We start from the raw sequence: 25,998 nt of genomic DNA, 5'->3' as shown, positions 1-25,998 counted from the left end.
CAATGACAGGAGCCTGTCCTCCATGGCCCCTCGGAGACCTGTATATCCCCCCCCAACAAACTACAACCCCTCCACAACTTCACTGCTGATTGACGCAGATAAATATAGAGGGGAGCAAGCTCCAGTCACATTATATGGAATGAATCCTCTCTCGCTGTGGGATGGGATTTAAGAGCAGCAGCTCAAAGATAACATCACACAAATCGGTATTAAGATGATGCGATAACCCTTTTGTTCCTTGCTGAAACCTCGCGTACACAGACCGAGTAACGGGAGCGTTTCAGAGGGCTGAAAGAGGCATATGGGTACGATCCACCCTGTTGCAGGGTGGTTGCTACGAGAGAAGCAGGGCTTTGTGTCAGGCTGCCTCCCAGTTAATTAAAATCCTACATTATGTGTTTCATGCTTTCAATTAGAAAGCTTTGGAAAGGGCCCAAGCCTCTGCATGTAGATAACCATAGCAATAAGATGTGATTAATACTGGTGGGGGGCTTGCTCTGCAGAAATGCCCTGCTGTTGTGTCCATGGCTTGTTTTGATCTCTGGCAAAAATGGCTGCACAAAATCTGCAAGGCATGTCAAGCAGCAAATTAACAGGATAACATCATCTTTTTTCTGTTATTACAAAATATGGCAGGTGCTGACCACCTGTGATCAAAGCACGTCTAAAACAGCAGCAATGACTGAAGATACAGAGAATCTGTATCCCTCTCTGTGTTCCTTCTGCACCAAGTCTAATGTTTTCCCCCCTTTTATTATTATCAGTAATCAAAAGAAGTGTCAGCCAGCAATGTTTTTGCTCAATTAACAGCAGATCCATCAGTGCCTGTTTCTGCATTTCACAATCAATTAACTGCAACACAGGCTGTACAGGCAATCAATCACGCTAAGTTTAGCACATTAATGAGGTTGTGGAGTTGTCTGGGTGTACTTGGTGTTCCACCAGCCAAACCCATCATTTCTCGTCACACATGACATATTGTGACATGCTATCAGAGCATAATGTGTGCGATAAAAAGGGGGTCAACTACGACTTAAAACACAAGATGAAACATTTAGTTGTATTAAACAATAAGAACTCCTGTATATTTTTATTTTTCCAGAAGCATAAATGACAAATGTCAAACAAATCTTTGCAAAACAAAACAAACAAACAAAGAACATTTACTGCCACCTACTGGCCATGCTAAGGAATTACACAGTGGAAAAGAGTAAACATTTGTGATGACTACTTTAATATCTGAATGATTGGCTCAGTGAAGATGAGATAGGCTGGGGACTTAATGTAAATTCTTCTCCACTCAAACCACAAACATCTTTAGGTGGGTTACTTTCCGAGGCCAGGTTCTGACATTTTATTCTGGAAAGGAGTCGCTTTCACACTACACTGATGTTTGAAGTCCCCAGCACTCTCAATGGGGATCTGAGTGGGTGGTAAGTGGAGAAGGAAGCCTCTTCCTCTTCCTAAGAAAGGAAAAGTGCCGTTGGATGGCTGCTCTTTCCCAAAGAGCCTTCCTCTTCCCATGAGATCCATTCGTACTCCTGCATCCCCTCTGCTCATACCTGCTGACAGAGAACAGTTGATGGACTCTTTATTGGTGAGGTCTGACACAGTGGCAGGAGCAGGATCCCGAGCATCCACAGCAGGCCCACTGGTGACCCTCAAAGGGCTAGTTGCAGACTGGTTAACAAGAAGCTCCTGTGGTGATGGTGAAGGAGATTCTACACTTGCAGGTTCAGACACATCTGGATGGTTTTTCCTTTGGTCTTCTTCTACAGCAGGTGAGGCCTGGGATGAAGACTGAGGTTTGGGGCTAAAGCGAGCCAGCAGACCCTGCTCTGTGAGTGGATAGTGACTGGAAGCCCACTCGTGCCTCTCGCGACGCATTACCTCCAGCTGCCTCAGCTCTCTGGGCAACTCCAACACACTTTCCTGTGGATACAAACAGCTGATTGGGACGGTTACTGCTAACCTTTAAACTTCTGCAAACCTCACATGTCAATTAAATACTCAAAGCAGTTTAAATCTGTGCAATGCTTGAGTAAAGAAAACGCCAGATTTAAGACCTTTACAGACACACACAATTAGCCCGCTGTGATCTGTGGATGTTATATTTCAATCTGAAATCCTGCAACACATTAGAGCTGATAAAAGCAAAATGTTTATTTTTGGCATTTATTTTTAACTTTTTCACATAAAGTTATATTAGCTATATTAGCCATTTCGCATGCAACGCAGGGTACTGTAAGAACAATTGAATGAAAAGTGTTGACCATGACTTGTGGACTTACCAATAACTGGTAAGGACAACCTTACCACGCTGGTCTACAATAACATTTATTTAATGATGCATAAGTCTGCGTGAGTGCAGATCATTAATATGTAGACACAACCGAGAAGACTGCATTTATCTCATGTGCTTTTGTGAATTGCACAGCTTAAAAATCATCTGAGAATTGCATCATATCGCATAGACCCTGTTTCTTACCTCAGCTATCATCTCTTTCCTTATTATTCCCAATCTGGAAGAGAAATCTCTCTCAGACATCTTGTACAAGGGCAGAGGGCAGAATCGACACTTTAAAAGATGGATGTGGGTTCTATGTTTGAAAATTCTCCCAGTTGTATAGAACTCTATAGGAAAGCAGCCCTCGGATCTTGCTCTGTGAGCTCACCAAACACTTTACTGATGACTATATTGGCTCACTCACTACTTTCGAATCATGCTGAATAAAATATAAAATCCACTTTGTGAATTCTGAGCATTATTTAGCCACCGTTATCAGCAATCACTGAGACATCAAAGTGGCCACGTCCGTCTTATACACTTTCTAAGAGACAGGCCCATACTCTGTGTTTTACTGATGACGGAGGAAAGAACCAAACATACAAATGTGCAGTTACATCTCACTAGAATCAATGCCATACATTTTTACCAGATATGAAAATACTGTACATAACATGCAGAAATGTCTTTCTGTGTGTTACTGACGTGGGAGTGTGTGAATGAAGCAGTGAAGGATAACGTAAACCTGTCCCACGCGTGAATGACAGGAAGCTGTCACTTTAACAGACTGATGAAGCCAGCAGTGTTGACTAAATCATGCGCGTTTCTATCATGTTGCCCGACTTTTGACTGGAGCAAAAAACTGAAAAGGATTATTTCTTTGAAGACAGCTAATTGTTTCTTAATTACCCACCATGCCAACATGCGCCAGTTCATCGGGCTGGTAATGGCTGCTGCTGAGGTAGGAATCAACCAGAGCCATGTAGTCTCTCATGAGCGTGTCCAGCAGCACCAGTCTGAACGGCTGTAGGTGGATCACTGATAGAGCCATCACCTTCAGCAGGGGTAACGGACAAGGCCGCATGTGCCACATCTCGCTTTCTTCCTGTAAAAACATAAGCCTGTTATAGCACCAAATACCTATACAGCACAAGAAAAAAATACCCTGGATAGGTCTGTGTGGTGTACCTTAGTGAACTGTGACTTCATCTGAAGAGACGAAAGCTGGGAGGGGGGCACCCTCAGATGCAGACTTAACACCTCGTGGAGAGTACTGACTCTGTCAGGAAGGAAACCTCCCGTCTCTGAGTAGAAGCACATGACATCTGCCACCTAAAATATTTAAAGAAGACAAAAAAAATGATTTCAATCAAACAGACAAAACAGAGACACATAAAATGAAAAGAACAATATGGATAATTTAGAGAATAATCTAAAGATTAGCAATAATGTGCATACTGCGCACGTACCTGAGTGTCAAAGACATTTGCCAGCTTTACTCCAAACTGAGCGATCAGACATCCAGCAATGGCTCTGCAGTCATGGATGACCTATAACAAATATCAAACCAATATGCTACGGTAATCATAATCACTGCCATAATTTTAAGAGAGCTTCTAATGCAGTTATTTGTCACCTTTAAAATGTCCTTGCTCTCCAGGATCATAGCGAGGCCATTCTTAAAAGCCCGGGCTCCGAGTAACAGGACATCAAATAGGTATACTTTGTTTTTAGTGGCAATCTAGAAGAATTAGGTTTAAGTTATTTTCCTTTTTCTGTCCTCATGATGGAGAAGGAACAAAAAACCAAAAGACTGACGACCTTCTCACCTGCAGCCAACACAGTTGTCCATTCTTAAATACCTCAACTCCTTCTGCTCCCACACCGATCACGTGCTGTTTCTTGATGTGCATTATCTAACACATTTGGATACGGTACATGGGTCAAAGAAATCTGAGTCATTTAAACAGTAGAAAGCAAACATCAAATCAACTCACAGTAGGTCCGAACTTCTCATGAAACTCATCAACAACTACGTAGTTGATGTACTCTTCATCCTCCTCGTCATCATCTGCAAAAAGAAAAAGAAAAATCCTCTCAAAAGTGAGACGTTCAAAACAAATGTGTAGCTCAGGGTTGTCTAACTCACGTTACCTAGTGGGCCGGACAACCTTGTGTCAATGCGAACGGCACATGTAACCCCCGAGACGACTCAATATGAGCAAAAAAGGGTAATTTCAACACTACGTCAAATTCTTTCTGCACAATAAAGAAATGCTGTTGTAATAAAGGAAAATAATCCTGTCAGGACATCTTTTTTGGCTTAATTTGTAAGAAACAAACAACTGTGTTTTCACAACTGCATAAAATTATAGAAAAGAATCTGGTACCAGATATTCCTTTAATTATAAAATTTAAAGTTTTCAATAATTTACTTTGATTTTTTTTTCTTTACCGTGGGTAGAAAACAAGCAAACATGTAGTTTAGGTGTTCATCTATTACTTAATTACTTTGGTGTAGTATAAATGACCATTAGCATACAGGCCTCCTTCATATTTTCCAAAGCTTTCCAAAGCCCATTCAGGACCCCGGGCCTTAGGTTTGACACCCCTGGTGTAACTGGTTCATCATTAGCTTTAGTGGAATAAATGAACTCACCCAATGTGCCTGTCTTCCTGTATGGCTGAAACTTTGCTACATCCAAGTGGTCCTCTGGTCTGTGATGGTGAATATTTCTGTGCACAGTTTTGTACATTGAAATTTATTACAAGCCAGGACAAAAGGCATTCTCACCAAAAGTGGCACCTCATGCATGTCTTACTTACTCACGGTCACCGTTCCCATCACTGCTAAATTCCACTGTTGAATTAATTATATAAAAAGTCAAGCCAGATATCAGAATGGACAATGAAAGAATACTGTGCAGCTTGGTACAAACCTGTTCAGGTATTACTTTTCATGAGTGAACTCACCATTCAGAATCTCATGGCCAAAGAAAATGTTTGTTCCGGGAAACCTCCAGCCATCACTACTGACAACTGCAACAAACCAGAAACCCCAACTATCTTTCCAAGACACTAATATAAAGTATTTAGCAGTTTTACTCTCTTATATTACAGAAAGAATTCATAAATAAAGTACAACATTAATTAAAAACATCTAACCGTCCGCCAAAATCAAAGCTTTGTTGGGGTAAATACGTTTCACGACCCCGAAGAACGATGAAGTCTTGAGGATCAATTTGATTCTCGCTCCCTTGAAGTAAGTCAGTAGTTTTACATCATCCACAACCATTTTAAATCATGTACGAGCTGTTTCAAGCGAATAAAACAGTGTATTTGTTGATTTGGAGATATCCTTATCCCCAATCAACGGTTAGCGGCTAGGCTGTTAGCTGCTTGCGATTAGCGCGCTGGCCGGGAATGTTGCGTTCATGAGCTCGTCGTTACTTAATTGTTCGAGCGCCTTGACTCCATAAAAAAAACATCACCAGATAAAAAACAACTAACACAGTTTTTAAAATTACATTTACGGCTATCGGAAACTTTGCGTAAAGCAACAAACCGATTTTTTTTTTTAAATTTTATTTCTGACTGTAGGGACGCTCTCTGGGATTAAAAAATGTTTTTGTTTCCCATGACAAATGAAGGTAACTCCACAAGTCAGTTATGGGTCGTGCTTACGTATTTCCAACATTTTAAAACAAGGATGACAGAGTATTGAGGGCAACGAGTGCCAAAATTATTATTATAATTTTTTTTATTTAATTAAAATGGGAAATTATTAATTAATTTAATATATAAATAAATGATTACAATTATGTTATCATCATTTAAACCACTTGATAAATTATTTAGTACTTTATTTCCATTTTTTATTAATTAATGACCCATTTAATTCACTATTTAACAATTCAGTTGTTAAATTCACTCGTGACCCTCCATAATCACGAGTTCAGCTCAATTTTCGTCAAATGAGCATAAAAACCTCGACAAAAACAGCTGCTACAGAGGTTGGTGGTCAGACCCAAGTTCAATTAATCTCCCTGCTGAAGGGAAACTGTGATTTGAAGAAAAGAGCTTGCACAAAAAGTACTGTCTTCTCCTGGATGGTGATTGATGTATTTGTACAAAAGATGCTGAGGCTAATTTCCAGTACCTGCAAAAGGACATCATCCTCTCAGCTGGACAGCAGATGATTCAATATATCCACCAGGGGGTGTCCACAGCTCAACTATTGAGTTAACGGCTGCAGGTCCAAGGTATTTGACTCTTTCTTCCTTGAATGTGACACTCTGTGACATCATTTACACCAGTGACCACTGACTACCAGAATAGCAACATAGCCTACTTGATGTACTGTGTGACTGTCGGTGTCTTATTTTCTTTAATCATCAAATGTCATTTTCATGTTTCAAAATTTGCACATTCACTTGGAGTGCATGGCAATCAACAGATATACCTAAATTTATCACATGTCTGAAACAGTGCAGCTTATCAAAGAAAAGTACCTGGCATGTGTTTAAAAGGCTACCATTTTCTTTCACATCAGGATCCTTTTTCTGTTTGTTTAAGGTTGGGTGGAGACTCAGAGAGCAGCAGTATTTTCAAGTAATAGAAAATTAGTGTGTGTGTGTGTGTGTGTTTTATCTCAAGCAGCACATTTCTACAAGTAGCACTGGGATAAGATGAGTGAGAAGTTTGCTTCAGAAGTGCACTTAGATGCATGGGGGCAAGTTGTAAAGGTATCACCAAGCAGTCCGATAACAGCAGAGACACAAAAAAGGGTGCAGATACACTATCTTATCACAAGCAGCCAGCTGGTCTTTACACATATTCTCATGACTTCACTCTGCATGAGCTCAAACTAACACATGAACCCAAGCTGCTGGTCATCTGTAGATGGCATGCATGTAGTCGTCTATTCAAAGGGAGGATATTCCGGTGTGCAGGAAGCAGAAAACCTTTTGACCTGAGTAATCCTGGGTGTGTGAGTGAGAACAATGGACCAGTGTGTTAATTTTCACATTTAAAATAGCCCAACTAACACACACATACACACACACAGAAAAGTACAAATCAATTTTTTTTAAGATTATAGATAATTAGATTAAACCTGCACAGTTAAACTGAATACAGACAAATACATAATAACTGGATTTCAAAACCTTTTATACTCATACCTGTCGTCTGGCCAATGGGGGAGGCTCATGTGTTTAAATCCGTTGATGTGGAGTTAATAGCGCTTTGATGCCAGTCGAATTCACTCAGTCAAGGGGCATGATTCACATTGCAAGTGACGTTGATAAACACGAAAAAATCTCTTGTCATGAACAAGCATTACAGAAGGAAACAATAATCATCCACTAAGATGTTTTTAAACTCCCCCTTTTCAGGTTCAGGCGTGCACCTTCCCCTCACAGCCATGCTGACTAAAGGGAACTACGTACAGGGAGTGGAGATAGGTTTCATGACAGAGATGCCTCAGCTTTTCTTACATCACAGTCTTCACAGATGTGTATGCATCCTTCTTTTATGGTGTTGTGAAAATTCAAATGCAAAGCTCCAGAGCTGATTTAGTATGATTTGGATGATCATTTGTTTATCTGTTTATGACAGGGGGTAGAACTAGAGGATCAAACTTCTCCAGGCTTTCTTCTTACCTTTAACTTGCCAGCTGGCCTGAGTGTAATTTAGAAACCAACTCAGGTACATCCATTTCTCACTTGAGGAAAAATATCTCAGAAATGGGCTTCAGTTTAAAATTAATGAGACTATTTTCAATTTAAAACGTTCAGATCTCATATAATCGTGGCCTCTGGAGTAAAATGTGAGCAGCCATAATCCCCATATCTACGTTTGGATGAAGGTGATAAGACTTCCTAAAGCTCCTGAAAGATTTCAGGAAACATCTTCTTTGGACCACCTACAGCACAATAACACAATCCCTGATTTAAGCTGTAGTGGTAATGGAACCTGCAACCTCTGTTATCTGTTAAAGGAAGATCCACCCTTTCCTGTTGTGCAGAATGAACAAACAACATCTTTTAGTAAACCAAAGGAAGAATCACATTACGCAGTGATTATCCAGAATGTACTCATATTAAAGGGATATTTTAACCTCTGGTTATGTGAATATAATGTGAATTGTTATGGAATAGCAGGAAAATGTGAAAATTAAAAAAATAAAAATGATATGTGATCAAGTTCTAAATCATTGTTAGAGTGCCAAAAGATAATAGGAACATGTGCTTTTCATTTTCTTGGATGGAATGACTTCAACGAGCCCCCCCCCCCCCGCGCCGCTTCCGTGATTAAAATCTTCAAGTATAAATCTAGAGCACGACTTTTGACGCAAGTATAATGACTAGTGAAGCGCGGAGTCCACTCCGTGTGAGTGACAAGCCCGACAGCAGCAGCACGGCCGCCCACTCACAGACAGGCTGGGTGAATCTTAATTGTGTAACGTTCATTGACGAGTCAGCACAATGCTTGTGAGACCGCGGAGGCGCACCGAGCCCAGCAGAGCGATGTAATGCTCCCATCGAGGAGGACACAGATGGACAGCCTAGTTCAACCGCTCGTCGCCCAGTACCTCGCAATGGGATGTCAGTCAAAAGAAAACCAAAACGAAAGTATAACATCAGAGGAAAAGGGCAGAGACGAAGCGTAAGTCGGCTCATCTTTTTGTGCTTTTACTGAGGAGTTTCTGGTTGGTTTTCTCTGGTGAAAACGTGGGCACCTGATCGAAGGTATAGGAAGGTTAATCCTACTATCAGCTATTTGTTAATAGTAAATGTGGAATTTTGGCCAAAATGGTGTCAAAAACTGATGCTTTCCACTTGTTATTGCGCACAAGCGTGTTCAAGTTCACCCGCTTCTCTGCGGCCAGACCTGCTACGCTTGAAGCGCTTACATGCGTAAAACTGTTCCATTTGTAAGCTCTTTGCTCTGGTCACTCGAGAGTTTTATGTGGATGTCCGCAATCAGCCGGTATTTCCCCAAGTTAAAGGAAGGAAATGAGAACAATGAATAGCAAAACACACCACGGGGGTTTCTTAAGTGTAAATAACACCTTCGAGTTGTGTGACTGTGGGACAAATCCTTTCATGCGTGTGGGCTAATAACCCGTGCTCTCGTAAAATCATGGTTTAAGGAGTGTGCATGTACAGTCATACATGTTAATAGCAAAAGGAGAAAGGCACACTTTCACTGCAGTTAACCCTCCTGTACCTCCTCCGCCCTTCACTGTTCTTCTTGTGTTGGTGTTTCTCAAGGAGAGTGACTCAAGGATGCACCTCCAGGTCTAGAGTTTCTCCTCCAGGTCGGCCTCACAGGTTCCACAAACCTAGCCCGGCCCATACCCCGCCGAGTAAATCAGTAATGCCTCTGGGACACCTCACCAAGGGCGCAACCTGGGAGGAGCTCATCCAAGCCTGCCTGCAGTCTTTTGGTAAGTTAGCGCTGACCTTCTTGGCTGGTTTGTTTTACAAGGTGAAGTCCTGCAGTGAACAAAAGACTCCAGAGGGTGTTTGTGCTCTATGGTTGTGTAACAGGTTATGCAGTCCTTCGGATATCAGAAGACATTAAACCTTCAGGTTAAGCGAGATCACAGAATGTTGTAGCTTAAGGAGTCTGTTTTTCTCACCACTTTCTCTCACCAGCAACAAGTTTAGGCAGGCCTCTAAAGAAAGAAGGGAGTGCCTCGTGTTGGAAAGTAAAAAAGTGATTTCTTACCAAGGCTGACTTTATTTTTGTTTAGTGTAAGATTTCATGGTTTGAAGATAAAGTCTCTTGTCGGTCTGATTTTGTGCCTTAATGTTGAGGGACACGGTGTTTGAGGCTTGCTAATTTTTTAGAAATGCTTTTTGCTGCACTCTATTAATTGTGCATTAATATTTCACTGGCTGCATGATATATAGAGGGCGTACTTAAATGAAAGAACAGCACAGCAGTGATTGTGTAGGCTATAGTTGGATCAATCAAGCAGATATCATTGGCTTCATCGAGTTGTCTGGAGTGCTCTTTGAGTTATGGTGATTGCATCTCTGAAGAGACAAGCTTTCAAACTGCCGTTGCCTGGTTACGCAAATGCAGCAAGAGCAGTGGAGAAGTGTTACAATGGACTGCACATAAAATGACATCTCATAACTACATTCATCTGCAGAGATGCAGGTATTAATCACAGTCGGCTTCCCGTTGGCAGGATACAGAATCAATGGGAGGGGTTTTAGCCCTATAGACCCCGTACGCTTGAAAGTTACACCCTCAGTGTGTGACAGTGTCTCTCTGTCAGGATAATGTGTTATGACTGGGGTTTTCCTTGCACAGCCTCTCCTGATAAAATGCATCACAGTTCTGGTCCTCTTGACTCACATCACAGGGGACCCCTAAGGTCCTCGAGTCCTGCCACCTTTTCAAATGTGAGAGTGCACGTAAGAGCTATTTGAAGGATTACCGGATGGCAGCTTCAAGCCTGGCTGAGCTGAAAGGTCAGATCCCTGAACGGTAGTCCTCAGATGCTGACCAACCTTTGAAATGCAGAGCACTGCGAGGTGTGGATCAATAGCTGTTGACATCATCTTTCTCCTTGGACCGCTCAGAACACACCCATATTTTTTTTTCTGTTTTTGTTCTTGCTTTCTTTTTTGTTTATTACAGTACTGCTTGCATTTAATTTGCCTCTTTTTTGCAAATTTGGCAAAATATTTATAAGCCAATAGAATAAGACGCGCTATATAAGTCAAGAAACAGTGGTGGGGTTTTTTGGCCTGATGGAAAGTCTCAATCTTCACAGCTGTGAAGAAAACAACACTTTGTTTATCGCATAAGAATATTTTTATTTTTGTATTTATTTACCCATCTACTCCCACATAAATGCGGGTGCAGATGTTTCAGTATTTATTTAATTTTAATGTTTTTGTTGCAATGTATCTACTGCTTGGACACTTCATTAACTAACATCAAATCCCAATTTGTAGCTATGTAACATTAATGGTTATTTAGCCATGACATTTAGCTTTTTTAAAAATTCATTACAACTGGCTTTCTGTTAAAATGTGTTAATTTTGCTTGCTCATGACTTTACATAACTACATATTGCATACAGATCACAACATCTATTTCACATCTTTTGCTGTTAGATAACGGTTTAAGTTACTCTTTCATTTTTAAGCTGTTTATATTCAGAGAGCTTTAGCCTTTAGTTTATTTAACCACTTAAATCCACTTTTAATTCATCCTTTTCTATTTGTTTATATGCAGTTTTTTTTTTTACTTTACTTTCTCCATCTAAGTAGTTTTTTTTTTGTTTATTTGTTTGCTTTTTTCCTGCTTGGGAATTACTGTTGTAAAGCACGAATGGAAACAGTGTTGTCGACACAGTTTCACAGAGTCCGAAATATTATGGAAGATTTTGCCCAGAGTACATAGAGATGGCAATCTGACTCGGGTTCTTCTAAAACAAAAGGACCGTCCAATCTGATAGCCTCTGTCAAAACAAGGAAACATGACGTGCATGTTTGGATCGGCCGATGAATGTCGAAGATAACCTTAAAAGTAGGCCACCGGCCGCATGCCCACTGCAGTGTTTATCATCATTCGCCGGGCAGCAGCTTTCCTAATGTTCCAGTCACTAACAGCCAGTCCGGAGGGGATTTCCTCCCACAATTAACCCTGCACAGGGAGGGTTAGTGGTTGGAAAGTTGTGAAAAAAGTATGGCGTAATTGTTTGCCTTATGGAGACTCACAGCCTCCTGCTGTGCTTTATTTTACAGTAGGTCTGACTCTGAGTGTTAGTAAGTTAAGAGAGTATTAACTGATAATTTGATTAAAGCAATCTTATTATATTTGTGTTTACCAGAAATGCCAAGAAGGAGTGGGAATTGTTCTGCATGCATATGTCTTAACTTTAACTGCACCAAATTTTTGCAACCTGTATCACATGTGTCATTTTATAAGCAGCCCTGTGTTTTTCTTGTCTCTTTTACTCTCTTAATGACTTGGAGGGTAAGGTCACTGACATTCGCTGGGTTTAGATGGCAGAGCCTGCGTGTTACAAACACAAACACACCAGATGCAGGATATGAGGGATGGATTAGTCAGCTGCGGCAGCAGTGGCAAGTTGCTTACAGATAACAAAGATTAGAAAACATGTTGCCATGGCGTCCAAGGTATTTCCAAGGTGATATTGTTTAAAAGTGGGTCCTCAGACGCCTGATATCCTTGATGGTGTAAAGACACTGGCAAAGCTTAAAGGGAAACAGCACGCAGCTTGAGACTTCGCAAATGTTGTTCTTAAGGTTTTCAGCCCATTTTCAGGGACCACAGGGGAAGAAAGACACAAATAGTCTAGAGCTGCTATTAAATTCACTTCCTTTTTACGTCAACCGCAAATTTACGGAACAATACAGTCATTTTTGAATTTGTGCTGAAGATGAGTGGTTTGTTTGAGTGTGTGGGAAAATCACTTTTTGTGCTCATCTTGTCCGATTTTAAGAGGTCATTGATAAGAAATTTGTCTTTCTTTTCGCGGTTTCGAGATGTCAGTCATAGCGTGGAGTCAGACGAGCATTATAAGGAAAGGTGGTCTGCATACAAAGAGAGGAAGTCAGATACATGCAAGGAAAAAGGAAGCCAAAACAAAGGTAGTGAGACAGGCGAGCAGCAGAAGTAAACACAATCAGAGGAAAAGGTAAGCGTTCAACGGAAAGGTAATGGCACGAGAATGTGGGCATAAGTTTAAGCTAACTGTCTCTTGTAAAGTGATGAAAATGTCTATGCTGGATTTATGTAGTACAAAATAAATGAAGAAGGAGGAGGGTATTTCTTTAACATTATTGATGCATAGACCCTCATCCCACCAACATATCTAGCATGCAAGACTATTGGCTGGGGATAGGGTGGCCAAGCGTCTCATATTATTCTGGACTTTACAGCACCTTTATCTCTTGTTCAGCATGCTGACATAATGTCCCACATTTTGATTGGCTCCAGTTTGCGAAGTGAACAAATATTATAGGAAATGAGGGGCTTATGTATGTGTGCATCGCTGCTGAAACTCAAAGATACCACACAGAAAAGTAGCTGAAATAACAATTTGCAGTTTTAGCAGATGCTGCAAGAGAAAAAGCAGAAGACGCAAGAGCACAAAGACTGTTACGTGAGTCTATAAACACAAAGTTTCACTTGAGTAAAGTTGTGAAAACACTGAAATACAATATTTGGTCTTCACATTATATGAATGCAAAATCTATATAGCTTGCAAAATTTGTGTGTTTATTCTGTTAGTTCACAATATCAAAATTTCAAACTCCCCCCTCAGCTTGGCCTGCATTTCCCCACATAAATATACATTTTGATCCAGATTTATTTGCTGTAAGCAAGAAACATCATGGCAACATGTTATTCTGTTTGCCTTCAAAACATCATCAGCTATGCGATTAACTTTCTGTGAGAAAACTGTGTGATGGATCTGAAAACCACATTTGAGTTAAACATGATGCGAAACCAAAAGGGGGTTTATCTTAGTACTAGTAGCGGCTTCTGTATTTAAAAAATACACACATATACACACACACGTATATGTATGTATATGTATATATGTATGTATGTATGTGTGTGTGTGTGTACGGTGGCCCTGAGAGGCCAAACGGAGTGCATATATACCATCTTTGAGTCATTTGATATTCAAAACCCACCAGCCCCCCAAAAAAGCAACAAAAACCATGCCACAAACCCCCATCTGATCTCTGATAATCAAACAACAACAGCAACAAAAGCAGCTCTAATAGTACATTTTAATGTGATGTGCTCTGGTTGATTGTATTTGATGAAAGGCAGGCAGAAGAATTCTCACCATCAGAGCAGGTTTTATCTGAGAGGGTGGCGTGTGTTTTTGTAAACCTCCTCCTCTTTACAGCGGCGACGCCTAACTCGAGCACGTGTGCGTTCGTTTTCTTTTGCAGACGCAAACGGATGTGTAAACGGGAACGGCCACTTGCTGAACATCACCCTGACCATGCACCGTCACCTCATCTCCTCCGGTGATCTGCTGGACAAACTCGTCTTTTTATATCCTTTGTGGAGTGCATCATAAAAGCTTTGGGGGGGGGGGGCTGCTGTCACAAGGCAGGGACGTGATTCAAACAAATCAGCGGCCAATTCTGGGCAGAAAATGTAGACCAAGATCAGACCACTTGTTCTGCCGTGTGCTGCTTTCATTTGGTTGTCAACAGCAACACGCTGTCAAGTTCATACTTGGCTCACAATGCAGCCTGTAGCTGTCAGTGTGTAAAATGTGATAGGAAAGTGGCAGTTCGTGTTTGCTCCTCCTGTCAGACATTTTAGATTTTGTACATCAGTTGCTTTCAGTGTGCAACTTTCCTCTATTCTGAGCTGGTGTATTCAATAGCGGGGAGTCTATTACCTTTCAGCATTTTGGTCTCTTTCAGAATGTTTGGTTCAGTGCTTTTTTATTTTCTCTGCTTCACACCAAAAAAAACCCATGTTTTTTTAATGCCTTGTGACTTGTGGGGAGGATCTATAATCTCAGCTTTCATTCAGGAAACAGCAGTGGCATCACAAAGCCCCTCAGAGGAGCTTATCAGCCCCACGGTGAGAAAGCCTTGTGGTTTCAGGTGTTAATTACCTCTGCCTCTTTCACATACAAGTTCTCTCCAGCTATATATAAACACAGACCCTCCACTGCCTAAAGAGCCCCCCGCTCGCGCAGACCCACGTCAATGCACGCACGGCCGAATGGCCCTCTCTGCTATTTTTAACCCTCTCGTTCTGTGCCCGAGACCCAAAAGGATGCATCAAATAAATACAGTGTGTGGGTTAGGATCAGGGAAGAGGCACAGGGGGCCATTAACAGTCTTCATCACAGTCTGGCCTTGGAATTGCGTGGGCACTTCTTCTGCTCCTATGACGCAATTAGCCTTTTTATGTGCTTCACCGCAATCTCGTTCCTGCCAGCGCAGAGCTATACAGTCGGTTGGATATAAATTCACAGGGCGGTGTTTTTCTGAGCAACATGTGCTAAAAGGAAGGCAGAGTGACCTCCGTAATAAATAATAGCCTTTCGAGCTGACAGCACTGTTTAAACTGCCGCACGTTTAAAGATCCGTCGCAAAACAGTTTTTCTACAATATACGAGGCACCGATTCTGCGGTTTCTTTGTGCATTATGTTGTTCTCTTACCTCTGTAAGCCAGAATGATTCATTCCGTGATGCTCATCGGGAGTTTTGCTTCATGCAGTCGCCTCCTCCCACATTAACAAATGTCACCTGTGTTTGCCTTTTCAGTTTAGTTTTTTTTTATTAATGACTTTGTTTGCTGGAAAGAAGTTGCACAGTCACATCAACCATATGTTCATTATTTACTCCAGAAAAAAATTGTCTAGAATAACTTGCTGGCAAGACAAGCAGCAGTGAATCCAAGCTTTAACTTTCATATTCATCAGGTTTATGCTCATGTCACTTGCTCCTTAACTGAAGTCCTCACGTTTAAAACGGCAGTAGACAGCGAGCAGCCAGCAGAGTGCCAGAGAATATGCTACCTCATCAGGTCAGTCCCACAAATACACCGACTCAGAGTTCAATTTGGCTTGTTTTTACATCTCATTCACACTGTTATCATTCTTTACTCTTACAGGCACTGGATCCAGGAATTCTGGATGATGTTCCGGTTGCACCACAGCTTGTCAGACAGCCTGGATGAGTTTCGGGATCTGATCCGAGAGCACGGACAGGAGCGACTTTGCTCTCTCCTAGAGACCAAATGGATGTAAGTGTTAATCTCCGGCCAGCTGGCCAACTGAGACATTAGGTCTACAGAACTCTCGGTTGCTTGTTGCAGTCATAAAAGTACTGAAATCAGTCACGATCAAGAATAGAGACTCTCACTATGAAGAACACAGACCCGTAGTAAGCATGCTAAATCTTCCATTTTTTATTGTTGTTGTTTTTTATCATTTAGGTTGCTGTGATGAAACTGGACTGCACAGTTTTAAGTTAAATACTCAGATTGATGCTGCAGCTAACTATAATTATATTTAGAGAATAATCTGCCAATTAATAATTAGTGATGCAAAGAGTTGTTTTATATATAATGTGAGAAATATCAGTTTCACGCATATCACATGCTTTATTGTGTCTGATCAACAGCCCAATACTAAAGCAGCAACATTAATAAAAGTGGTAGATACTTACATTTGTTAAGCTAAAATCATTGAACTGTAGAATTAAAAGATTAAAACTCCAAACTGCACGTTTTGTAGCTGCACCATTTTTCTCTCCAGGAAGTGACCGCAAATAAATGTAATGAAACGCTCTGTGGGAGACTTCCATGAATCAACAAACAAAGAAATCCATTTGCAGCTTTTCAGTCTATGAAGTTTTGCTGCTACATAACCTTTCTTCTGATGCAGTCACGTTTTGTTTCGTTGTGTACTCCAGAACCGAACGAGACTGGTCGTGGAAAGCCAGCCAGAAGATTAAAGCTAACAGCAGTAAAAAGAGGAAGGTGTCGCTCCTTTTTGACCACCTGGAGCCCATTGAGTTGGCTGAGCATCTCACCTACCTTGAATTTAAATCCTTCTGCAGAATATCAGTGAGTATAAACACACACCAACTTAAAAGAACAAGCGCACCTGTTTGTAGCTTATCATTAACACTTTGCTGTTTTGTTTTTGTTCTCTGTTTTTTTTTTTTTAAATTACATTTACTAAGAACCATTAAGTGTTTCCTCCTGACAGGAAATGCTTTGCAGTTTCCGTGCAGCGGTTTATGCTCCTGTCTCTGCTCTCTTTGCCAGTTTGTAGACTATCAGCATTACATCCGCAGCTGCTGCATGAAGGACATCCCCGTGATGGAGCGTTCCATTGCGCTGTGTAACGGTGTCTCCCAGTGGGTTCAGCTGATGGTGCTAAGCCGGCCAACCGCTCAGCTGAGAGCTGAGGTTTTCACTAAGTTTATCCACGTTGCACAGGTAGTGGTTAAATCAACCCCCACTTCCACTACACATATACTTTCTGTGCTTACATTTCCTCTTCGCTTAAATCTATGTGCGGTTGTTCCAGCACCTTATCTAACTAGTGTTAATATGACTTTTGTCTCACTCTGAAAGCCCCTCACATGTTAGTAATTGTGTAATGCATATTCAGAGAGCTTGTAGTGATTCTCAGGAGCTGTGCTGCAGGCTTTTAGGGTATCCAAATATCTTACCGATAGAAAAATATTATCTGAATGCAAGCTAATGAAGTCACCAAGTGGAACACTCTTAAACAATGAGGACTTTGTAGGAGAAGAAAAGCAGGAAATGACTCGTGAGTGTAGTCTCTGATCAGAGCTGGCTTGTTAAAACCACTCCAACGTGAAGCTGTGTGCAGCCTGCTGAGAAGTGATACACTGGCTTTGGGGAGCCGTTAGGCAGGCTTGTACTCTGGAGGACCTCTTGCAACACTAATGCACCAGTCTGCTGCTGCTCACTGCTGTCAACCTCGAAACCCACGGGTGTGGAAACGAATTTCACACCATAATGCTCCAGTGACAGCAAGAACTGGAGAATTTATAAAAAATAAGAGAGGGAAAAGCATTTCCAAAAAAAGAGCGAACCATCAGAGTGCAGTAAGAAAAAGCCAACGATCTAAGTGGCTTATGTAATGCCACTGTTGTGGATTATATAACCAAGGCTACCTGAAACAAGTTTAATTGCGCGTTTATAAGTGCGTGTGTGTGTGTGCGTGAATGGACTGACGTGTGTTTCTTGTGCGTGTCCGCCAGAGTCTGCACCTTATGCACAACTACAACACACTAATGGCGGTGGTGGGAGGCCTATGTCACAGCTCAATCTCCAGACTGAAAGACACCACGTCGCACGTACCGAGTGAAGTCACTAAGGTAAAGGGTAACTGGCAACGCGATGTCCAGTTCATTTAGAGTCAAGGATCAAAATACTGGAGAAAAATAACTGTAGCACAATGATAAAAATGATTTCATTCCCCAGGTACTGAACGAGATGACAGACCTGCTGTCCTCTTGCAGAAACTATGACAACTACAGACAAGCTTACAACAAGTGTACAGGTTTTAAAATCCCCATCCTGGGTGTCCACCTCAAAGACCTGATCTCAGTCAATGAGGCCATGTCGGATTATGTCGAGGACAACAAGGTGAACGTCCAGAAGCTCCAGGCCCTGTACAACCACATCAACGAGCTGATCCAACTCCAGCAGATCCCACCCAGGCTGGATGCCAACAAGGACCTGGTTCACCTGTTGACGGTAGCGAACTGCTCGCGGCGACTTTGGGTTCATTTGAAATTGTTATGCAGCTTCATGTGATTCAGCAAGTAGCGCTGAACACATACAAAGATGCAAATGAGTGCAGCATGTGGATTGTCTTTTTCTCGTGTGGGTGTGATTAGAGTCTATGATCTATGAGTGTGTGGGTGACAAGCTGAATGTGAATGAGAGTGAGTTCAGATTGCTGTATTGTTGTATTATCTGAGTGCAGTGTGCTAATCCTACTTGAATGACAGCATGCCCGTGAAGAGATAATAATTACCCCGCAACCTGAATTCACCTTCACCAAAACATGTTTCAAGGAGAAATCTAGAGACCTTTTTCTCATTCTGTTTACCTTCCATGCAGCAATAAGTGGCTTTTTAATGTCTTGCAGCTATCCTTGGATCTTTACTACTCTGAGGATGAGATTTATGAACTGTCGTATGCACGGGAACCCAAGAACTGCAAAGCACCTGTGAGTGATAGCAACAGACACGATTTAAGTAAACATTTGTTTACCAGCTGGAAAAATTCAGCATATCAACAAACTAATAGATTGTCTTGGAAAGCAGGATTATTCACTCTCTTTCTTTAGAGAGAGCAGCTGTTTATCTTGGCCTAATGCAAAGAGACAGAAACAGCAAGCCTTTCACCTCTTTGGGACCTGAGATTGGTTAAGCAAAAGTGTAATGATGCTTAACGGAAGCAAAGGCTTATTTGCTTTCTCTCAGAGATGAGAATATAGATTTCACTGTCTCTTGTGTGTGCTAAAAATGAAGCAATTACTTAGTCTGAAGACTGAAAATAAGAAAGTGCCTAGCCTGACATCCGTGCAACATTGTTGAAAGTGAATTTTTATGCTTTTGTTAAACTGACTAACTTAAGCGCAGTAATTAGCCTGTAATGTCTTGGTTGTTTCACCCATGCACTCAGAAAAAGAGTCTTTGCCCTCATAATCGTACCTACGTAACAGATTTAAATGGAATTAAATTGCTTAAAGTTGTCGTCATTTGGGCCTTATTTTATGGAGTGTATGATAACTGAAACTCCTTTGGTCAGATGTTATTTTGCATATCTCCTGAGACTTAGTTTTCTTTTTTTTTTAATCAGCCAGCCACACCTTCTAGACCTCCCGTGTTTGTGGACTGGGCATCAGGAGTGGCTCCTAAACCCGATCCTCGAACCATCAGCAAACACGTGCAAAGAATGGTCGATGTAAGCGCTTCCCTTTTTCAAGCCTCCACAGTTTTCAAGCCTCCTTATTTCAACTATTCTCTTGCATGATGCCATCCTGACAGCCTGCCTTCCCCGCTATTGTTCGCTAACAACTGAGCAACAATGCTTTTTATTTGTTGTCATTCGCAGTCCGTGTTCAAGAACTACGACCACGACGAGAACGGCTTCATTAATCAGGAGGACTTTGAGAAAATCGCTGCTAGCTTTCCGTTTTCCTTCTGTGTCATGGACAAAGAGAAGTGAGTCTCTTGACAGGTCATGTATTCGCTCAGAGGCTATTTATGACTTCAGGGGAGAGGAAGCAAAAGTGGCATTTGTAGATGTGTAGTGGCGAGTTTAGCAACCGGAAACATAAAATAGCTGCGGAATTAACCATAAAGCTGCCGCTAAATGTGTACATGAAAACCAGCACAACTGATAGGCAACCGGTGCTGTAAAAAACATTGTCACTAAGTGGTATATGTTTTTTTTTTACAACCACTGGGCAGATGAGTGGGTGTAGCCATCTATAAATATGGAGAGACATTAATGAAAAATTTTTAAAAAACCTACAAAAATAACATGTAAATTATTACTATTAATATATTTTTAGTATATCAGGCTCTTTTGCAATCATCCTGTATCACAGCTCTGTTTCCTCTTTTAAACATCAGCTTACAATATATGTGTTGTGGTTTTTTCAGGGAAGGCCAAGTCAGCAGAGAGGAGATCACAGCTTATTTTATGCGGGCCAGTGTCATCTGCTCCAAGCTGGGCCTTGGCTTTGTCCACAACTTCCAGGAGACCACTTACATGAAACCCACCTTTTGTGACAACTGCTCAGGATTTGTAAGGAAACACAAACCTCCTTGGTGCTGTTTTCTAAAAAAAATGTCATTTGGGTTTTGCTCTTTTATGTTTAGTCACATAAATGTTGTTCTCTCTCTTTTCTCTCACAGTTATGGGGTGTCATCAAGCAAGGCTACAGATGCAAAGGTGAATATGGTGATCTCACTCGTGTAACTTTGGTATCTCTGGCCAAATGTCAGTTAACTCAAATACTTGGAGAGGTACACTCTGTCTTGTGGGGAGCAGGTGAAATGGAGTGTGGTTTTTCGTTGCGTTGCATGTTGCTAGTTGAACCTTGCAGCACATGACAGAAAGAGACTGCACTGAGAACCACAATTTTCTTCCCCCTCCCCCGTCCTTCTAAAGATCTGAGAACTATTTGTTTGCTTGACAGTAAGCATGCAAAAACAAGAGTCTGAGAGTTGCATTTGCAGAACAGATAGTGTTCAAAGAGAAGTGAGAAGTCAGTTTATTGAAGCTAGATCAACTTCGGTTCCTGTTGTGACATGTCGTGCATTCTTTTGGGCCTGCACAGACTGCGGGATGAACTGCCACAAGCTGTGCAAGGACCAGGTGGCGTTTGAGTGCAAGAAGAACACCAAAGTGACCAACGCCACTGACAGTCCGACCCCGAGCTCCACGCCGGTCACCACAGGCACTTCAGAGGGTGGGTTGTGTTGATGGGGTACACCCGCATTCAGTACTGTTAATCACGCCATGCTTTTCTTGCACATGTTACCGCACAATCTCACCTCAAATATGTAGACAATAACAAATACCCGGCATTGAGTAATCACTAATTTTCTGTATCATGTGCCATCTTCTGGCGGAAAGTTTTTAAGCCACTTGTTCATTGGTGAGACAGTTTTTGTTTCCTGTAATCACTGCCTCCGACACTGCACAGAAAATAAAGTTGTTTTTTTCTCATCTGTGCCAAAAAGAGTTTGCAATAGCTGTAAGAAAAAACAATTCTTGAACGCAAGGTCAGGTCTGCTGTGAGGGTGATTTCCCTCCATCTATCGCTAGGAACAGTTTCACTTACAGTAAAACTCAAGCTGCCCACCGGCTTTAAAAATGCTTCTATATTCGGAGCAGAAAAACTTTCGTTTTTGCTTATTATAGGCTGACTAACTAAGAGACTCAGGCTCTTTCAAAATTAGTCTTTCTGACGTACTGTTTTGTCATATGGTGTGATAACTGATCTGAGCCATTTTCTTTAAGGATCACTGATTGCTCTTTAGGCATAAAAGTTACTTTAAAGAGGAGCTTTTTAGTTAATAACATGAAATAAAAGAAACCAAAGAATGTTTTAAACTATGAGGGTAATCAAAGTTACATTTCAAAATATGTCCAAATCTACTACAATTATTTATAATATTACGAGGATGAAGATCCATTTTACTGTAGTTCAAATGGTAAATGGGCGATCTTCTACTCGCACACTCAAAGCACTTTGTAAAACATGCCTCATTCAACTATTCACACCCATTCATTCTACGCCTTTTCTAGTGCTTTATATCTAGCATTTACATCCATTCACATGCATTCACATTCTAAAGAACGCATCTTAGAGCAACTTGGGGTTCAGGATCGTATTCAGGGATACTTTGGTATGCAGACTGGAGCAGCCAGAGATCAAACCTCCAACCTTCCAATTAGTAGATGACCTGCTCTACCTCCTGAGCTACAGCCACCACATAATTGGTAATATACACTCTCTGGCCACTTTATAAGGTACACTAGCAGTTCCCACTAGTGGTTTGGCCTTTTTATTGCATAGATTCAACTAGGTGCTAGAAACATTGCTCAGAGGTTTAGGTCCATTATTTGCATGATAGTGTCACACAGCTGCTGCAGATGTGTCGGTTTCATATACATCATGCAAAGCTCCCGTTGAGCCACATTGCAGTAGGGGCTTTATGGGACCTTTGGGCAGCAGAAGACCGCTCCTTTTATGCCCATCTGCTTGTATTTGTATGCAGAAGAGCACGTGTTTTGCGTTTAAAACATATTTGTGATAAGTGAACAGGTGTGCCTAGTAACGTGGCAAGTGAGACAAATCTCTGTTTAATATTGTGAACAAGACAGTGTCTGGAACAATGAATACCAATATTAAAGTCAATACGTGGTCTAAAAGTAAGTTTAGAGTCAGTGCAATGTAAATATTTTTCTGCTTTCTGAAGGGGAAAATATTCAGGCTATGGCAAAAGATTTTAGTTAAAGGTTTGTCTTTACGCTAAAGAGCATAGAGTAAGTTTTTTTTGATCTACAAAGCAATAATTTGTTAGCTGAGAACCAGGTTTGAAGAGTTTTAAAGTCAAAGTGCAGAACTGTTGAGGTTGTAAAACAGAGGTCTTTGATGTATAGACAATAGTGTCATCTGCGTAAAGTTGCGTAGAGTAATTAGTTGAATAGAATACAAAAAGAAGTGGTGCTAGGATAGAAACTAGCAGCACCCCTTGCTGCTGAGTAATCAGATCCGATTTGCACCCACTTAAAAACTGCACGCTGCTTTCTGTTGCACAAATAGGACTTAAACCACATCAATGCCTGTTGGGAAAGAACAATAGCATGGAGATTGTCAGTGAGAAGATGCTGATGAACCAAGTCAAACGCATTGGTAAGCTTTGTAAGACAACCGTGATCAGCAAAAAGGAATCATTAGACAATTTTAGCCCTTTCATTTTAGTTGTATCATATTTCATACATGAGCTTTTGAGATCTCTACATCATCAACGTGATTTTTATTTTTGTTTTTTTGAAAAATGTGTTGTATACAATCAGACACAAGCAGTGCTACTGTGAGCAATAAATTGCACAAAAATGTTGGATGTAGCTCATGGTTCAGGTTTTACAGGGCTATGAGAACAATAGCTATTTCCGTCTGTTAATGTGCATTTTGAAATTAACAGAAATAATTACTAAGCGTGTCCCTCTGCCCAGGTTCAGAAGAATGTCCTTTCCCCTACCCTCCGGATGACAGGAGAGACTGGAGCCCGGACTCCCCAGTCACTTCCAGTTCGAGGCCTAGGAGAGTCCATAGCCATACCCAGACAGATGGACCTGAAGTATCGCCCACCTCAGCTTCTCTCTTAGTCCCAGCAACACCCACCCTCACCTCATGTCCCAGCCCAATACCCCAAAGAAAACAGCGATACTGTGCCAAATGGGAAAACAGAGCTTCTGTTGTGCAAAAGCCTAAAGAGCCAGAGGAGGAGAGCAAACCTACCTACGAAACTCTGGAACTGGTGAGTATCACACTATGAATTATACTCTACTTTTATGCACCATATCGCCCACTTGTTATTTTAATATAAGGTTTCTTTAACAGGAGAACCAGAAGCTCCGTAAAGCTAATGAGACACTACGTAAGAAACTAAAAGAGACAGAGCGGGAGGTGGAGATACTAAAGACATTGCTGAAGAGGCACGCTCTCCACCCAGTGGAGGAGGACTCCTCCTCTTAGACTTATACATACACTGATGCTTCAGCAAGGGGACTGGTGCTGCCTCCGTGTGGCAGCAGGTATGAATCCTGATTTGATCATGAACAGTGCAAGTATTTATCAGTATAATGAGATGAAGATAACATGATATAAAGGAGAATACGCTGCACAAGTTGTTTTTATCAAGGAAGGAAAATCTGTGTGTCACCAATAATAAGGTTAAGGAATTTCTTTAAAGGTGGTGGATTTTTTTAAAGCTAAATACGGTGCAATTTAACAACTTGTTGTTTTTTTTTAAATGCACATTTATCCAAATTACTTTTTAGTGGGAAGATGGTTTTAAAAAAGGCTTTTTTAAATTGCAAATCTGAAGTAAACAGGACAAGCCCCTTTAATGTTTTCAGCAGCTTAGAAAGGTGACAATCAGTAGCTTGAGCATTACTTAATTTATTTAGCTAGTGTGCAAACACAAGGCATCATTGAATGAAGGAATGCAGTATTTTTAGAGGGGGAAAAGGCATTTGCAGAATGTGTTTGATCAATTCTTGATCAGTTAATGAGCTTAGCTATTTATGTTAAACATAAAATGGAAATCAAAGGCTGCAGTAAAATGTGTGAGCAGCGGAAAAGGTCATCAAAAAGTGCATGTCGTTACTAGCAATGACAGGAACCCACTGAGCTTAGAGCAGCAGAATGAAAGTTGTACAGATTGCTTTATATTGTTTTCACTGCTCGTTTCAATGCACAACATGCTTCTGTCAATATTTATTGTGTGAAACACTACACACTTCATAAGAACAGTGAGATATCGGAACATTTTGTACAGTATAGTGGTACTTTCATGGAGTTATTTATGCTTATGTTGGCTTCATATTGATACTTAAAAAATGGCTGGTGCAGCCATGCTATTTTGATGTAGTGTGGCCCATCGTGTGAGTGTTGTACTGTGAGCTGAGATATGTGTTTGTGATGTACATGTAATGTATTGTAAATACAACGTATACACTGTGCCGTTGTACTCATGTCGAGGTTCATCCTATTTCTCAGTATTGTTCTCTTATTGTTCTAATAAATAATTCATATTCTATAGTAAACATTTTCCTGTGTTACTCAGTGTGACCACCGGGAGTCACCAAAGCATCACCATAAGAAGGTTTTCAGATTCATTTTAGTGATTGCTGGTTTTCAGTTTCTAAACATAGAGGTATATTCTGTGAATGCTCGAGTTAGCTGTTGTATGTCTATTTCTAAGAATGTGCCCTGCAAATAATATGAGTGGTAGTTAACTTCAATAACATCCTTTTTAATGCTAGGTTTAAAATATATCGTTTTTAACAACATCCACTACTAGTTAAAATAAGTAGCACATCTCCAACACATTGTTTTGCAAGAATCCACAGACTTGTGCTGAAACAAACCGTTAAAGACAGCATGTATCACCCCGTCTGCCAACTGTGCCAATCTGGCCTGTCCCTAGAGCTTTGCTGCAGGTAATGAGTCTGACTCCACAGTACATGTTGGCCAGTAGATAATGAGAGGGCAACTGTCTGCTGTTGCAGGAGGAAGGACTCAAACCTAATAATTCTCTTTTTTTGTCACTGCTCACTGCAAACAGCAGGTGATTTATACACTACTATATTCCCGGTGCTGTGATTCAGCATGTCTATATTTCTATAGCTGTATTTCATCAGATAAGAAGGCAGCTATCTGAAAGTATAAAGCATTTCCACATATATTGCATCTGTATTGTTGCCTGGACCAGGATAGCTTCTTAGGCACAGCAGCAGTTCCCAAGCCTAGCCTTGTGGTGACAGCTAATTTACTTTTATTTGAATGTGACATCCAGCTGCTGGGGAGTAGCTCCTCGAGTCTACCAGGCTCCATGCACACTAATGCTGAATAATTTCCAATACC

The 25,998-nt window shown here is 41.1% G+C and overlaps 2 protein-coding genes across 3 annotated transcripts; one reads left to right on the top strand and one right to left on the bottom strand.

Annotated features, from left to right (window-relative positions):
• Nucleotides 1-1,232: 1,232 nt before the first annotated feature.
• exd1 (exonuclease 3'-5' domain containing 1) lies at nt 1,233-5,582 on the bottom strand. Its single transcript, XM_085342495.1, is given in 12 exon segments — nt 1,233-1,338; nt 1,340-1,932; nt 3,201-3,392; nt 3,476-3,619; nt 3,757-3,837; nt 3,924-4,028; nt 4,117-4,203; nt 4,285-4,358; nt 4,947-5,023; nt 5,114-5,147; nt 5,261-5,326; nt 5,453-5,582. Coding segments are annotated over 12 exon segments (1,689 nt in total).
• A 3,240-nt stretch (nt 5,583-8,822) lies between these two features.
• On the top strand, nt 8,823-24,105 carry LOC146612586 (RAS guanyl-releasing protein 1-like). 2 transcript variants are annotated; one of them, XM_085379165.1, is made up of 18 exons: nt 8,823-8,956; nt 9,565-9,740; nt 14,254-14,359; nt 15,795-15,857; nt 15,945-16,076; nt 16,748-16,901; nt 17,106-17,279; nt 18,074-18,190; nt 18,297-18,572; nt 18,970-19,050; nt 19,686-19,790; nt 19,941-20,050; nt 20,495-20,639; nt 20,750-20,786; nt 21,175-21,310; nt 22,669-22,677; nt 23,566-23,887; nt 23,971-24,105. In XM_085379165.1, exons 1-18 carry the CDS (start codon nt 8,823-8,825, stop codon nt 24,103-24,105), a joined length of 2,412 nt encoding a protein of 803 aa, XP_085235291.1. The 2 variants fall into 2 exon arrangements, with proteins under 2 accessions (XP_085235291.1, XP_085235290.1); XM_085379164.1 differs by lacking the exon at nt 22,669-22,677 and having other exon boundaries at nt 21,175-21,306; nt 23,583-23,887.
• The last annotated feature ends 1,893 nt before the right edge of the window (nt 24,106-25,998 follow it).

Source organism: Diplotaxodon limnothrissa, linkage group LG19 (assembly GCF_057381915.1).
Source record: "Diplotaxodon limnothrissa isolate DT_005_m linkage group LG19, D_limnothrissa_male_GT1.1, whole genome shotgun sequence".
Lineage (NCBI taxonomy): Eukaryota > Metazoa > Chordata > Actinopteri > Cichliformes > Cichlidae > Diplotaxodon > Diplotaxodon limnothrissa.
The sequence above is the reverse complement of the archived record's forward strand: the minus strand, read 5'-3'. Positions and strand labels throughout refer to the sequence as shown.

Excerpts from the sequence above, each read along its gene's own strand:
- LOC146612586 (XM_085379165.1), top strand. The coding sequence starts at position 8,823 with ATGCTCCCATCGAGGAGGACACAGATGGACAGCCTAGTTCAACCGCTC. Across the intron at positions 15,858-15,944 it reads AGAATATGCTACCTCATCAG|GCACTGGATCCAGGAATTCT; the intron begins GTCAGTCCCACA and ends TTACTCTTACAG. Across the intron at positions 23,888-23,970 it reads CCTACGAAACTCTGGAACTG|GAGAACCAGAAGCTCCGTAA; the intron begins GTGAGTATCACA and ends TTTCTTTAACAG.